Genomic DNA, 16874 nt, shown 5'->3' with positions numbered 1-16874 from the left:
TCAAAGGGAGTGGAAGATAAATTGAAGTGAACTTATTAAAGTAGAAAGAGGCGTTGAATTTGAGTGCAATCCATTGGTACGAGTCGTTCATGGACTGCTGAGGAAAAGGCCATTGCTGATGAACACAGTTACAGAGGATGTAGTTGTTGTGGGGATGAATTACAATGTTTTTTTTTATAATATTCTCAATTAAAAATATTATTAAAAGATATTTAAGATTTTGTCATTTAGTATGCCACGTGGCGTGCAACAACTGGTCCACGTGGTACTCTGTTTGTTTTTTTAACAGCAGTTTAACAGAAGGACAAATAGCAATTTTTTTACAAACTGCAGGGACTTAAACCAAACAAAAAAAAGTGCAGGGACTAAAACCAAAAAATGGTGCAAATGCAAGGACCAATGACACATTTAAGCCAAAAAAAATTTACTTATATTTTTAGTCCCTGCTAAAACAAAGTTTGATTAATTATCATTAAACTCTTAAATTTTTGAACGATTTTTTTAAGACAAGATTAGAACAGTATGAAAGATTCGTTTACTAAAATTTAGAATTTTTTGACATGAAATGAATTAAATATGAATTTTTTAAAACGACAAAAGTTAAAGATAAAAAGTAATAAAATCTCGATGTAGAAATCAAATTTTGCGATAATTTTTTGCGGAGGAACTTTTAGTAATGTTCTAAACATGTCTGCAAAAAATTGTTCAAAAATTTAAGAGTTTAAGCATAAATTAAACAAATTTGAATTGAGTAGGGACTAATACTCAATGCAGAAAAACAAAATTAGGGACTAAAAATGCTATTAAAATTAAGTAAGGACTAAACTCACAAGGTCGCTATTTTATAGGGACTAGAAACATAATTAACCCTATATTTTTTGGCTCAACAAATAAAAAGATGTGCAAGGACTTTTTAAACCTTATGCAAAATGAATTTGATAAGAGCATGATGGGAGAACTTAGATGTTTTTTCTGGATTGGAAATCAAGCAACTTTCTAATGGTATTTTGAGTGTAGGCAAAGAGCTTCTCTTTTGACCTTATCGCTCTATCTCGCGATGTGGGGATCATAGCCTGCATTGCAAGATAGACAATAGTGATCTCCTAGATTTCCATTGTATTCTCACGATGCGGGGCTCATAGCCCATGATGCGAAGTAGGAAGTAGCTGACTCCTTGGTTTTTGCTCAATTTTCTCTCACCAGAATGTCCGTTATGACTATGCCCCAAACTTAATCAATGATAAACTTGTAAAAAGCATAACATGGTTACTAGTTGTCTAGTTCAGGTGGATTACCATGAACATGCAAGAGAAAAGGAGGGTGGGATAAAAAGTTCCTTAAGTACGATTCGACTCATTCCTTATTGGTATTTTTTTTATTGTTTTCGATTCGGTCCAATAGCTTTTCCACCCACTTGTTTGCATTACTGGTTAAGGTTAATTAATAAAAAGAGAACTGCTTGGAACACCCCTTATCAATACTGATTATCTTATCGAGTGAAATTCACAAATTTATGCATGTCTCATCATTTTATGTGAAATTTATTTTTAAATATATAACAAAATTAAGATCACTCAATAAAATAGTAAGTGTTCAGGTGAACATTATAAAACAAAAGTGTTGCTAGTATTCTTGATGAAATTTTTAAATATGTTTCACAAGGATCTTTCAATAAAGAAAAAAGATTGATAAACACTCAAAATCATTTAAAACATTAAGAGAGAAGGAAATAGAAAGACCAATGTTGTAAATGTGATATGCTGTTGATATGATAGAAATGAAAAGAGGAAAAAAAAAAGTGTTGAATGAATGTATGAAATTTTAGGATTAAATTATTTTGGTTACACAATTTTTGGATGTTTAAATATAAGAGTATATCATCGATTAATGTATGTGTATACATGTGTAACACCCCTATTTTTTCTTTCATTATAGGGTGCGTTACATACAATAAAAATCGCAAAAATGTAAATAAATATAATCCGGCCGCGTCAAAATAATAATATTACTTTTTTTTTCTCGTCTTAACAATTATATATTTTTTTTTTCTTCCTTTCTCACCATTTTTTTTTCGTATGTATCTTTTTAGAACAAAATAATAGCATGCTTCCGTATGTTTCCTTGATACATTCTTTCTTTCTTTTTTCTACTGAATGTTTCTTATGTAGGTTTCTACAACATAATAAATTTAAAACATAAATAACAAATATTTACATCATAATATATATACATATCATTCGGTCTAAGCCTGCGGCTCATAATGCTAAAGTCATCATAGTGAATATTTTACAATGATCCATAAGCCTTCATGAGACTTAATATAAACAAAGCATAGTTACCATCTAGCTAGAGCCAAAATGCATTAGTCAAACTACATCAGTCCTACTATGTTACCAAGGTTGACTACTATCCAAAATAAAAGAGTTTTAAGAGACATTAAGTACATAACAAACTAATTAGCACTCTTAAACTCTTTCCCACACACTAGAAGTCACATCTAAACATGGCCATTAGGGTCTCCCCCAATGAACTCTCCCTCCTCAAGGTACTCCTCTGGGTCCTCCTCTGGTTCCTCCTCTGGATCCTCCTCCTCGGGTGCATGGACTTCTCCTCCTCCCTGCTCAGCAACATCAACAGGATCAACAACCGGAGGAACTATAGGCTCCTGTGGGTCTGGTCCTACAGGTGGGACAACACCCATGTCATGGAGAGCTAGGTACAACCTCTGCAATGGTAGAATCATCTCTGTGGTCTCATGAGTAACAATAGTAGTAGTAGGCTGGCCACCGAATCCTGTGGTAGTGCGAACAAGTCCGGTAAAGATCAATGTTTGGGTGGCCAAATTTATTTCCCAAACATCGTCCCTCGGATTCTCAAGGAACTCGATCCTGCGTGTTCCTGAGTGAGCTAAATATCTCCCTGGCATCATCTACAAAACGTCCGAACATACCCAAAAAAAAACAACAAGATACAAAAACAAACAAAGAAGGGTGAATTACTCGTACACAAGTTTTCCACGTGATTTATTACATAAGGAAAAAGAAAAATAATCTATATACAAGATAATATGATAATTACATAGATATAATATTTTTCTTTTCCTTCACTGTCCAACAATTGCAAAGCATATTAAATATATAAAAGAACTATCTTTTAAAAGGTCAAATTATAATTTATAGTTTGACATTCAACTTGACACATGCATGAACTCTTTTGACTTTTCTCTCGACTCTAGTTTATTTTTCTTTTCACAATTTACTACTCCATGGAGGTTCCATTCTAATGAGCATAAGGCCGTTTCGGCGACTATAACATGATTATTAGTATTATGAGCAAGATATACTTAAACTCTAATCATTCTAGTCCGATCGCACTACCTTATTATAGATAGTCTAGTTTTGTCAGGCTCACCGTGTCGGGTAGTACGAGTACCTTCAGCCGGGAAGCAATCCCCAACTATTGATAGGCGTTCGAAACACAAGTGCCCTCGATAGGTCCTCAAAGTAACCAAACCATAACTATCCTCATTCCCATCTACACCTGAGTGTATAGGGACCTGTTATAGCTCCTTAATTGTCCCTACTTTCTAGACAAGACAATTACTCAAACTCAACTCAACAATGTCAAACAAGTATATATCATAATTATCATTTGTTCATTAAACTGGATCAGCCCTTCAGAATTATGTTTAATTCAAATAATATAGTGCTTAAATCAGCTACCTTTACAACCAAAAATATTCAATCCTGTTTCTGGTGCATTTAAGTGTACGGGTATTATATTATGGTAGGTAATCATTCATGGAATTCATATTGAACCAGTGAGTAAACTTCCACTTCTAACAAGTACATATTTGATTTAAATGATGTTGCCATAAGCTATATATATATACCTATATTTCAAGATAAGTTATCCTACTGTTATAGTACTCTTAAATTATATCATGGTTTTTGCATTCTTAAACATTTTCTTTTTCAAGTTACCTATAAGTCAAGGTTTTATTAAATAGATATCATCAAAATCAATAAAGTAAGATACAACTATCTCTCTTGGATTATTTCTTCTTAAGAGAAGTTTTTACTCACTCTCAACGTTATAAGTTATCGCGTCGAATCATAATCGACACTTTTGTTATAAGTCATATGTTTTCAAACCAAATTCATACATCTAATTCACATAGTACTTATCAAAATTTAGCATATTCATTTACTTACTCAAGAGTGATACCAAATAAACATAATAGAACTATCTAATCAAGTAATCATTTACAAAACTTTTTTTTTCTACTTGTATATTACATTTTTAAAATAATACTCCTAATTATATTAACTAAAACACATATAAGTCGATGCCCTTTGACATATACTTGATCGCTAGAAATTATCACCTCATCGAGAAATTAACTCTCACAAGTAGAGTTATTTACTCACACATAATCACTTAAGCACATAACTTATGCAAAATCTTTAAAACTTATTAGTAGTAATTCCCCGTACCTTCAGTTTCTTCAAACGTGGTTGGGATATCGTCTTCGTCGAAAGCAGCTTCGGTATCACCTATAACACTCACCCAAAGTAAAACTACCCATTAGACTATATTCATTATTTAAGGTCAGACTTGTACTTGAATATAAATAACTAGTTAAAGTTCCAAATCTCTTGTTTTCTTTTATCTTTGTTTATCACGTTTTCTATGCCTATAGTCCCAAAATGAATTATAGACCTTTATGCCATTTATGTGTATTACTTCAGTCTCCATGTATCACGTTCCAATATAAATTTGATTTGATTTCTTTCCAATTTGAAATTTATGTCACTACCTTATATAGTCACAATCATTAAAGGCCAATTTAATAGCTAAGTAAAAGGGTGTTGGTATCTCTTAACTAAACAATCGGTGCAAACTAAATCTATGAGGTAATTCCTCTTTGTTCCATGATCTTTAAAGGATAAAGAAAGAGCAAAATAAAACCTATTCTTTCTTTAATCAGTAAGGTACAAGGGTATATAGACATGAGGAGTATAAATGAAAAGTTTGATTGTGTCTTTTTGTTGAAAGTGATGGTGTGGTGGGGTATAGATCTAGTTTTGGAATTAAGAATAACTTTGAAAAAAAATCAGAATTCCAGTAAGAATACAAACAAGAGAATAAAGAATAACTATAGATTTGAGAGAGAAAGTTGAGAAAAGGAAAGGAAGAGAGAGAGAAGACTAACCTGTTATTAGAAGAAGCAGATAGTGAGTGTGTGTGGTTTAGTAAGCCAAGGCATAATGTATTTATAAGAAGAGAGAGTGTGGTTGAGGATGAAATCAGTTTTGGAACATATCTGTACGTCCTCTTTCTTCAATTATCCCTTCCCTTTTTAATTTTTTTTTTTTTTATTATAAACAAAGTAACGTGGGAAGAAAGAAAATATTTTTTTTTCTTTTTATTATAAAAAAATTGTTAAGTAACGTGGGAAAATTATAACTCTTTTTTTTTTTTTTTATATAACAACAACAATTACTAAGTCCACCCCCCTTTTTCTTTTAATTCTTCTATTATTATTATTCTATTATTTATTTTAAAACACTTTTAAATATAAGTTAAATTTTTGGATGTTACATTACTACCCCACTAAAAAAAATTTCGTCCTCGAAATTCGTATACCTTCAAATAATTCTGGATATTGAAATCTCATCTTCTCTTCTAGTTCCCACGTGGTGTCTCCCGTCGTTTGATCCCAGACTACTTTAACCAAAGGAATTTGTTTACCTCTAAGTTGTTTGATTCTTTTGTCATCAATTCGTACAGGTGATGACTCATATGACAAATTTTCTTTTAACGGTACTACATCAGGCTCAATTATATGAGATGGATCGGAAATATATTTCCTTAATTGTGAAACATGAAACACATCATGGATGTTTGAAAGAAAAGGGGGTAAAGCAATTTGATATGCCACTGGGCCAATACGACGAAGAATTTGATATGGTCCAATAAATTTAGGAGTGAGTTTTCTGGACTTAATAGCTCTACCTACCCCAGTCGTTGAAGCGACTCTCAAAAATACGTGATCACCTTCCTCAAATTCAAGAGGTCTTCTTCGTTTGTCTGAGTAACTCTTTTGTCTGCTTTGCGCGGTACGCATCTTTTCACGGATCTGTTTGACTTTATCGGTCGTTTGTTGTACAATCTCTGGTCCTAAAATGCTGCTTTCCCCATCTTGATACCAGCACAACGGTGTTTGACATTTCCTTCCATACAGAGCTTCATAGGGTGCCATTCCTATGCTTGAATGAAAACTGTTGTTGTAGGTAAACTCAATTAATGGTAACAAATTATCCCAACTTCCCCGGTTATCTAAGACACAAGCTCTTAGTAAATCTTCTAGGGATTGAATCGTCCTCTCTGTTTGTCCATCGGTTTGTGGATGATATGCAGAACTTAATCTTAATCTGGTTCCTAAAGATTTTTGTAAACTCCTCCAAAAATGAGATGTGAATTTCGGATCCCTATCTGAGACAATACTTGAGGGTACGCCGTGTAGTCTAATGATTTCCTTAATATAAATCTGAGTCAGCTTTTCTACATTGTAGTTAGTGTTAACAGGTAAGAAATGAGCTGACTTTGTCAATCGATCGACAATGACCCATATTGAATCAAAATTATTCCGGGTTTTTGGCAATCCTACGACGAAATCCATTGAAATGCTTTCCCACTTCCATTCAGGTATGTCTAAAGATTGGAGCATTCCAGCAGGTCTTTGATGTTCTACCTTTGCTTTTTGACATGTCAGGCACGAGGCAACATACTCAGCAACTTGCTTCTTCATTCCTGGCCACCAAAATTTTTGTTTTAAATCTTGATACATTTTGGTTGTTCCTGGATGAATACTTAGGTTGCTTTTATGTGCTTCGTCCAAAATCATTTTTCTTGTCTCCGGATTATTTGGGATGCAAACCCTCCCATTGCAACGTAAAATTCCGTCTGCTCCCAACCCAAATTCTGAATTTGTTCCTTGTTCAATCAATCTTAGCTTCTCCTGAAGTTGGTCATTTGTTGCTTGTTGCTCTTTTATTGTGTCCATCAATCCATTTGATATCTTTACCATTCCCAAATGAATTATTAGATCTCGATATTTTTCTATCAGCTCTAACTCTTTGACCATCATTGCAGACATATGAATTGTTTTACGACTCAGCGCATCAGCTACAACATTTGCCTTTCCAGGATGGTATAGCAGGGTAAAGTCGTAATCTTTGAGAAATTCAATCCATCGTCTTTGCCTCATGTTTAGTTCCTTTTGATCAAACAAGTACTTTAGACTTTTGTGGTCACTAAAAACTGCAAACTTCGCTCCATACAAATGATGCCTCCAGATTTTCAACGCAAACATAACTGCAGCTAACTCCAGATCATGCGTAGGGTAATTCTTTTCGTGGGTCTTAAGCTGCCTTGATGCATATGCTACTGCTTTTCTATGTTGCATGAGAACGCAACCTAATCCTTGATGTGAAGCATCACAATAGACTTCATAAGGCTCGTCAGGTTGCGGTAGGACCAATACTGGTGACGTTGTTAATTTCTCCTTCAATGTTTGGAAACTTTCTTCACACTTTTCAGTCCAGATGAATGCTTGGTCCTTCCTCGTAAGTTGTGTTAATGGAGCTACTATCTTTGCAAACCCTTCGATGAATCTTCGATAGTATCCCGCCAATCCAACAAAACTTCTGATCTCCGTCACTGACTTTGGTTGTTCCCATGAGAGTACCGTCTCTACTTTCGCTGGGTCTACGGCAATACCATCTTTTGTGATGACGTGACCTAAGAATTTTACTTCTTCAAGCCAGAACTCACACTTTGACAACTTTGCGTATAACTTCTTTTCACGGAGAATCTTCAAAACTTCACGCAAGTGATCTTCATGCTCTTCCTTGTTTTTAGAATAGATAAGAATATCGTCAATAAATACAACTACGAACTTATCGAGAAAAGGGTTAAAGATCCGATTCATGTAATCCATGAAAATTGCAGGAGCATTCGTCACTCCAAACGGCATTACGAGATACTCATAATGTCCATATCGAGTTCTAAACGCAGTTTTAGACACATCCTCTGTCTTTACCCTAATTTGGTGATAACCTGTCCTTAAGTCAATCTTTGAAAAAATAGAAGCTCCTTGGAGTTGATCCATCAAGTCGTCTATGCGAGGTAATGGATACTTGTTCTTGATCGTCACTTTGTTGAGTTGTCGATAATCCACACAAAGTCTCGAGCTTCCATCTTTCTTTTTCACCAACAACACTGGTGCTCCCCAAGGTGAAACACTTGGTCTAATGAATTGTTTTGATGATAAGTCCTCAATCTGAGTTTTTAGTTCTGCTAACTCATTGGGTGACATCCTATACGGTGCGATTGAAATTGGACTTGATCCAGGTACTAGATCAATCGAAAATTCGACGTCTCTAACTGGGGGTAAACCTGGAACATCTTCCGGAAATACATCCGGAAAATCTTTTGCGACCGGTATTTGGCTCAATACTAATTCACTCTCGATTTCTAAAGAAGATAATAACATGTATCCTTGAGCTCCTTCTTTTAAGGAAGCTTTTACTTGATTGGCAGATATAAATCCAGAAACCTCAGGGTTAGGAAAAATTATGTTCTTATGTGCACAATCTAAAAGAATCTGGTTGAAAGATAACCAGTCCATGCCTAAAATCACATCTAATTGTTTTAAAGGCAAACATATCAAATCAATAAGGAATTTTCTATCCTGAATAACAATAGGACAGTTTTGACATACAAAATGTGCAGAAATAGGTTCAGAAGTTGGAGTAGAAACAATTAAGTTAAAAGGCAATGTCGTAATTGGTAATTTTAACTGTTTCACACGATCCATGGAAATAAATGAATGAGTTGCGCCTGAATCATATAGTACAGTTAGAAGATTACCTGACATATCGCAATTTCCCTGTATGAGATCTTCTGATTGAGAAGCTTCAGCACCATTCAGAGTGTAAACTCTTCCTCTAACAGTTGGTTTGACAGCTCTTACATTGTTCACCTTTGGTTCAGCTTTTTGATTTGGGCAGTCTCTAGCAAAATGTCCAGAATCTCCACATTGATAACATATCAATCCCTTAAGTGGACAAGTGTTCGCCAAATGGTCGGTTTTCTGACATTTGAAACACTTTCGGATATTGTTTGGAGGTTGGTTCCTCGATTGTCCTCCTCCAAAAGCATATGCGACTGGACGATAAGGTTGTTGATCGTGGTTGTTACCTGGAGGTCGTGAGTAGGGTTTCTTTTGTGGTGCCTTTCCCTTCTGGTTTGATCCTTGTGAAGGATATTTCCCCCTAGATGGTCCTCCTACATTGTTTCGATTAATTCCACCTTCTTTCATCCTTTCTATCTTTCTACATTTTTCAACCAAAGGTTGAAACTGACGAATTTCCAATGGCAATACAGACTCCTTGATACTAAATCTAAGTCCACCTTCAAATCTTTCACACAACCAATCTTCGTCAATTTGGTCCTGGAAGAAACGAAAATGTTTGGACAATGATTCAAACTTAGCCGCATATTCATCAATTGTCATTCCACCTTGTTTCAAGAGAAGGAACTCTTGTTCTTTGTTAGTTCTAGCACTTCTAGGAAAATACTTGTCGAGAAATTTCGTGCGAAATATTTCCCAAGTAATATCTTGATTGTTAGCTTCAATCATCTTGCGAGTTCCCTTCCACCAGTATTCGGCATCTCCCAATAGTAAGTAAGATGCATATGTTACCTTTACTTCGTCAGGACACCTCAACACAGCGAATATCTTTTCTATCTCTTCGAGCCATAAGTCAGCTTTCTCTGGTTCAGTTTCTCCAAGAAATTGTGGAGGATCGTGACGTCTGAAATCTACCAATCCTTTATTTTCAGCGTTTCGTTCTTCCCTTTGTTGCTTTCGAATATCCCTTTCAGCCTTCGCAACAGTTTGTTCTGCAATGGTTGCTGCCATTTCTGCCATAGCTTGAATAGCTCTTTCCATACCTCCTTCGGTATTGCTTGCTTCTCCATTATCTGCTTCTATATGATTATTTCTACGAGTCATTGGGTTCCTAAAATTCATAATTGGTTAGAACCTAATTATTAAATAATTTAATAATCTATACAAAGTTAGTACAAACAAACGCAATTAGTACGGACATCCTCTAACGTTCCCGAAAGAATCAACCGTGCTCTGATACCACTAATGTAACACCCCTATTTTTTTCTTTCATTATAGGGTGCGTTACATACAATAAAAATCGCAAAAATGTAAATAAATATAATCCGGCCGCGTCAAAATAATAATATTACTTTTTTTTTCTCGTCTTAACAATTATATATTTTTTTTTTCTTCCTTTCTCACCATTTTTTTTTCGTATGTATCTTTTTAGAACAAAATAATAGCATGCTTCAGTATGTTTCCTTGATACATTCTTTCTTTCTTTTTTCTACTGAATGTTTCTTATGTAGGTTTCTACAACATAATAAATTTAAAACATAAATAACAAATATTTACATCATAATATATATACATATCATTCGGTCTAAGCCTGCGGCTCATAATGCTAAAGTCATCATAGTGAATATTTTACAATGATCCATAAGCCTTCATGAGACTTAATATAAACAAAGCATAGTTACCATCTAGCTAGAGCCAAAATGCATTAGTCAAACTACATCAGTCCTACTATGTTACCAAGGTTGACTACTATCCAAAATAAAAGAGTTTTAAGAGACATTAAGTACATAACAAACTAATTAGCACTCTTAAACTCTTTCCCACACACTAGAAGTCACATCTAAACATGGCCATTAGGGTCTCCCCCAATGAACTCTCCCTCCTCAAGGTACTCCTCTGGGTCCTCCTCTGGTTCCTCCTCTGGATCCTCCTCCTCGGGTGCATGGACTTCTCCTCCTCCCTGCTCAGCAACATCAACAGGATCAACAACCGGAGGAACTATAGGCTCCTGTGGGTCTGGTCCTACAGGTGGGACAACACCCATGTCATGGAGAGCTAGGTACAACCTCTGCAATGGTAGAATCATCTCTGTGGTCTCATGAGTAACAATAGTAGTAGTAGGCTGGCCACCGAATCCTGTGGTAGTGCGAACAAGTCCGGTAAAGATCAATGTTTGGGTGGCCAAATTTATTTCCCAAACATCGTCCCTCGGATTCTCAAGGAACTCGATCCTGCGTGTTCCTGAGTGAGCTAAATATCTCCCTGGCATCATCTACAAAACGTCCGAACATACCCAAAAAAAAACAACAAGATACAAAAACAAACAAAGAAGGGTGAATTACTCGTACACAAGTTTTCCACGTGATTTATTACATAAGGAAAAAGAAAAATAATCTATATACAAGATAATATGATAATTACATAGATATAATATTTTTCTTTTCCTTCACTGTCCAACAATTGCAAAGCATATTAAATATATAAAAGAACTATCTTTTAAAAGGTCAAATTATAATTTATAGTTTGACATTCAACTTGACACATGCATGAACTCTTTTGACTTTTCTCTCGACTCTAGTTTATTTTTCTTTTCACAATTTACTACTCCATGGAGGTTCCATTCTAATGAGCATAAGGCCGTTTCGGCGACTATAACATGATTATTAGTATTATGAGCAAGATATACTTAAACTCTAATCATTCTAGTCCGATCGCACTACCTTATTATAGATAGTCTAGTTTTGTCAGGCTCACCGTGTCGGGTAGTACGAGTACCTTCAGCCGGGAAGCAATCCCCAACTATTGATAGGCGTTCGAAACACAAGTGCCCTCGATAGGTCCTCAAAGTAACCAAACCATAACTATCCTCATTCCCATCTACACCTGAGTGTATAGGGACCTGTTATAGCTCCTTAATTGTCCCTACTTTCTAGACAAGACAATTACTCAAACTCAACTCAACAATGTCAAACAAGTATATATCATAATTATCATTTGTTCATTAAACTGGATCAGCCCTTCAGAATTATGTTTAATTCAAATAATATAGTGCTTAAATCAGCTACCTTTACAACCAAAAATATTCAATCCTGTTTCTGGTGCATTTAAGTGTACGGGTATTATATTATGGTAGGTAATCATTCATGGAATTCATATTGAACCAGTGAGTAAACTTCCACTTCTAACAAGTACATATTTGATTTAAATGATGTTGCCATAAGCTATATATATATACCTATATTTCAAGATAAGTTATCCTACTGTTATAGTACTCTTAAATTATATCATGGTTTTTGCATTCTTAAACATTTTCTTTTTCAAGTTACCTATAAGTCAAGGTTTTATTAAATAGATATCATCAAAATCAATAAAGTAAGATACAACTATCTCTCTTGGATTATTTCTTCTTAAGAGAAGTTTTTACTCACTCTCAACGTTATAAGTTATCGCGTCGAATCATAATCGACACTTTTGTTATAAGTCATATGTTTTCAAACCAAATTCATACATCTAATTCACATAGTACTTATCAAAATTTAGCATATTCATTTACTTACTCAAGAGTGATACCAAATAAACATAATAGAACTATCTAATCAAGTAATCATTTACAAAACTTTTTTTTTCTACTTGTATATTACATTTTTAAAATAATACTCCTAATTATATTAACTAAAACACATATAAGTCGATGCCCTTTGACATATACTTGATCGCTAGAAATTATCACCTCATCGAGAAATTAACTCTCACAAGTAGAGTTATTTACTCACACATAATCACTTAAGCACATAACTTATGCAAAATCTTTAAAACTTATTAGTAGTAATTCCTCGTACCTTCAGTTTCTTCAAACGTGGTTGGGATATCGTCTTCGTCGAAAGCAGCTTCGGTATCACCTATAACACTCACCCAAAGTAAAACTACCCATTAGACTATATTCATTATTTAAGGTCAGACTTGTACTTGAATATAAATAACTAGTTAAAGTTCCAAATCTCTTGTTTTCTTTTATCTTTGTTTATCACGTTTTCTATGCCTATAGTCCCAAAATGAATTATAGACCTTTATGCCATTTATGTGTATTACTTCAGTCTCCATGTATCACGTTCCAATATAAATTTGATTTGATTTCTTTCCAATTTGAAATTTATGTCACTACCTTATATAGTCACAATCATTAAAGGCCAATTTAATAGCTAAGTAAAAGGGTGTTGGTATCTCTTAACTAAACAATCGGTGCAAACTAAATCTATGAGGTAATTCCTCTTTGTTCCATGATCTTTAAAGGATAAAGAAAGAGCAAAATAAAACCTATTCTTTCTTTAATCAGTAAGGTACAAGGGTATATAGACATGAGGAGTATAAATGAAAAGTTTGATTGTGTCTTTTTGTTGAAAGTGATGGTGTGGTGGGGTATAGATCTAGTTTTGGAATTAAGAATAACTTTGAAAAAAAATCAGAATTCCAGTAAGAATACAAACAAGAGAATAAAGAATAACTATAGATTTGAGAGAGAAAGTTGAGAAAAGGAAAGGAAGAGAGAGAGAAGACTAACCTGTTATTAGAAGAAGCAGATAGTGAGTGTGTGTGGTTTAGTAAGCCAAGGCATAATGTATTTATAAGAAGAGAGAGTGTGGTTGAGGATGAAATCAGTTTTGGAACATATCTGTACGTCCTCTTTCTTCAATTATCCCTTCCCTTTTTAATTTTTTTTTTTTATTATAAACAAAGTAACGTGGGAAGAAAGAAAATATTTTTTTTTCTTTTTATTATAAAAAAATTGTTAAGTAACGTGGGAAAATTATAACTCTTTTTTTTTTTTTTTATATAACAACAACAATTACTAAGTCCACCCCCCTTTTTCTTTTAATTCTTCTATTATTATTATTCTATTATTTATTTTAAAACACTTTTAAATATAAGTTAAATTTTTGGATGTTACAACATGCACGTTATGGAAGCCTCGTGGTGACATTGTGTTCTCAATGATATTTTAAGAAAAGGTCCTTCAACTTGTGCATTCCAGAATAATATAATTAACGCAAACTACACTTATATTATTGATTTTTGAGTTACTTTGTAACATCTTATCCTGTCTCCTAGTTGGTTGTTCCAAATCTCAAATGCATGTGCTCCATATTGTGCAAAGAGACCACTAGCCCTCAATATCCATCTATAAATATCATGCAAATTTTGTGCTGATCTCAACCAATTAGTAAACCAAAAATGGTAAGGGTTAGTACATGTAGATCTTCTTCATTGTTTTTTATTTCTTTTCTATTAGCTTCTTTAGTCTTTGTTTCCTCTAAGAGATTATCAAGGCCTCCCATTGTGAGGGGACAAGATTGGAATTACTATTGGTTGTCATGTCCTAAGGTTGAAAGGATTGTAAGGTTCCATCTTGAAGATGTGTTTGAAAAAGATAGTGGCCAAGCTCCTGGCATACTCAGGCTCTTTTTCCATGACTGCTTTTCCCAGGTAAAAAAAAATCAAGGAAAATACTATATTTATCTTTAGATTTGTGTATGATTTTAAGAAAATGATTAACTGTAGTTAGTGAAGTAGTTAAGTTGGATGAAATTCAATAAATAAGGGTATAATAGTAAAAAAATAAAATAATAAATACTGCATTGATATTCTAAAGTGACAATTATCCTGAGATATAGAAAAAATGTTAAAGAAACAATTATTTTGAGACGGATGAAGTATAAACTTTCAAAAATTAGTCTACAATGGACCCTTTACCATCTTTATAAAATAGTTAGTTTTATATTAAAAAAAAGAAAGATGGTAAGAATCTATCCTTAACACAATTATGAGGTTCATATTATACACACCTTTATTTACATATAATTTACGATATTCAATGTTGATTTGAATTGAAACAGGGATGTGATGGATCGATTTTGTTGAACGGTGTTGGAGAAGATGACGAAAAACAACATCCTGCCAACTTCGCCTTAAGGGAAGAGGCTATTCAAACCCTTGAAAATCTTCGTGCTCTAATCCGTAGACAGTGTCCACGGGTTGTCTCGTGTGCGGACATACTCGTCCTCGCGGCACGAGAAGCTGTTCGTCAGGTAATTTTCATTTATTGAGAAAACTTTAGAATTTAAAGAACACTAGAAAAACTATTTTCGTTTGCCTCATTTTAAGGACACTAGGAGCATTTGTACACGAAACCTTCGGGTTCTACATCTATTTTTTTTTATCAATAGACCAAATACTTGAAGTTAGTCATTTTAACTTTTTACTTTCTTCAATTTTGATCTCTCTTATCGTCTCTGTTCATATTCGAGCTCTACTAGTCTCTTCAAAGGATCTAAATGTAAATTCCGCTCTTTTAGTCCTAAGATCATCCTTATCTTAGACTTGTGCATCATCATCACATCAATTTTTTCCTTATGATAAAATAAGAGGTAAAAATGTGATTCCTATTAAAAAGATAAAGATAATGCGTTTAAACATATATATACATATATAAAACATCTTTCGTAGCACCGGTATTGCTTAGCTCAAGTAGTATGTTGAAGTAAATGTTGAAGGAGTTGGAATAGTCAAAGGATCCGAGTTCGAATTCTGATAAAGAAGAAAATATTAATGTTTTTATTTTATTTTATTTATAATAGAAAATACTAACAGTAATATCCTAGCTATAGCAACTACTCTATTCATAAGAGAATATAAATAAAAATATTGTTGTACAACATGAGATTAAATTTTTACTGGCATTTGAATATGTTAAATGTGATCAACTACAATTTTCAATGTGTTATTTGATCACGGTTGTTTATAACTCTCTGATGAGTGTAATTATTAACATTTTCCTCTACGTATTCCTAGCATTATTTCACATTTTCTTAACAATATGTCATTTGTTTATTTGAATTTGTACAGCTTGGAGGCCCCGATTTTGATGTACCATTGGGAAGAAGAGACAGCCTAACCTTCAATGTAACTGCACCAGACAATCTTCCAGTACCATTTGAACGAACCGATGAACAATTAAGACTTTTTCAATCCAGAAAATTTGATGCCACAGATTTAGTTGCTCTTTCTGGGGCGCACACTTTTGGTCGATCCCATTGTCCTACACTATTCAATCGAACCATTGATACAAACCCACCAATAGACCCAAATTTCAAGAAACAACTCGAAGCGACATGTCTGAATGATCAATCACTGAACACAATTAACTTGGATATTAGAACACCAACGAAATTCGATAACATGTACTATATTAATCTCTTGAATCACCAGGGTGTGTTTACATCTGATCAAGACCTAGCAAGTCATCCTAAGACTAAGGAGATTGTGAACCTCTTTGCTTCTAACCAGAATGAGTTTTTCAATAAATTTGCTAATGCTTTTGTTAAGGTTAGCCAATTAAGTGTTTTGACTGGAAATCAAGGAGAAGTTCGCAGGTCCTGTTTTGACCCAAATAATCGGCAATCTAATGTGGCGTCTGTGGTCGAAGAGGTGGTGGAAATCGCAGAAAACATGGAAAATGATTATTACTCTCACCGTTATTAATAATCTTTTTTATTTTCTTGTTTAAAAAAATTACTAGCCAAGGTGGCCAAGTAAGTTAATTAGTTGCTTTTAAGAGAGAGTTCTTTGTTTGTGTTGCTATAAGTTGTGGATGCCTTTGTGTTTTGCCTCCTTAAGCACATGGAAATTTAGTATTTTTTTTTTATGCTTATAATCTTTGTTTGAAGGTCATGGGCCAAGGTAAGAAGAAACCTAAATTTCTAAAATGAATCTCTAAATCTTCTTGATTAAAATATCACACATCTTAATAAATCTTAAATATAAAGCAATAACAACATTGACTAAGAGTTCCCTATGATTTTCTTACAAGAAGAAAATAAATATATAAGTAAGTAATCAT

The 16874-nt window shown here is 33.9% G+C and overlaps 3 protein-coding genes across 3 annotated transcripts; 1 reads left to right on the top strand and 2 right to left on the bottom strand.

Moving 5' to 3' along the window:
* Positions 1–2209: 2209 nt before the first annotated feature.
* Positions 2210–5289, bottom strand: LOC146914843 (uncharacterized). Its single transcript, XM_085716193.1, has 3 exons — positions 5216–5289; positions 4497–4556; positions 2210–2929 (listed from the first exon to the last, which is right to left on the bottom strand). The coding sequence occupies exon 3, from the start codon at positions 2927–2929 to the stop codon at positions 2498–2500; it is 432 nt and encodes a 143-aa protein (XP_085572319.1). The 5' UTR covers positions 4497–4556; positions 5216–5289; the 3' UTR covers positions 2210–2497.
* Positions 5290–10532: 5243 nt separating this feature from the next.
* On the bottom strand, positions 10533–13614 carry LOC146914842 (uncharacterized). The gene is made up of 3 exons (XM_085716192.1): positions 13539–13614; positions 12820–12879; positions 10533–11252 (listed from the first exon to the last, which is right to left on the bottom strand). Exon 3 carries the CDS (start codon positions 11250–11252, stop codon positions 10821–10823), a length of 432 nt encoding a protein of 143 aa, XP_085572318.1. The 5' UTR covers positions 12820–12879; positions 13539–13614; the 3' UTR covers positions 10533–10820.
* Positions 13615–14133: 519 nt separating this feature from the next.
* LOC146914841 (peroxidase 12-like) lies at positions 14134–16668 on the top strand. The gene is made up of 3 exons (XM_085716191.1): positions 14134–14461; positions 14872–15063; positions 15881–16668. Exons 1-3 carry the CDS (start codon positions 14210–14212, stop codon positions 16514–16516), a joined length of 1080 nt encoding a protein of 359 aa, XP_085572317.1. The 5' UTR covers positions 14134–14209; the 3' UTR covers positions 16517–16668.
* Positions 16669–16874: the final 206 nt, after the last annotated feature.

The sequence above is a fragment of the Medicago sativa genome, chromosome 6 (assembly GCF_051527215.1).
Source record: "Medicago sativa cultivar Bolivia chromosome 6, Bolivia_mono, whole genome shotgun sequence".
NCBI classification, from domain to species: Eukaryota; Viridiplantae; Streptophyta; class Magnoliopsida; order Fabales; family Fabaceae; genus Medicago; species Medicago sativa.
This window is presented reverse-complemented; position numbering and strand designations above follow the sequence as displayed.

Coding starts and splice junctions, on each gene's coding strand:
- LOC146914842 (XM_085716192.1), bottom strand. CDS start 11,252: ATGATGCCAGGGAGATATTTAGCTCACTCAGGAACACGCAGGATCGAG.
- LOC146914841 (XM_085716191.1), top strand. CDS start 14,210: ATGGTAAGGGTTAGTACATGTAGATCTTCTTCATTGTTTTTTATTTCT. Junction 14,462..14,871: donor TCCATGACTGCTTTTCCCAG/GTAAAAAAAAAT, acceptor GAATTGAAACAG/GGATGTGATGGATCGATTTT. Junction 15,064..15,880: donor CACGAGAAGCTGTTCGTCAG/GTAATTTTCATT, acceptor GAATTTGTACAG/CTTGGAGGCCCCGATTTTGA.
- LOC146914843 (XM_085716193.1), bottom strand. CDS start 2,929: ATGATGCCAGGGAGATATTTAGCTCACTCAGGAACACGCAGGATCGAG.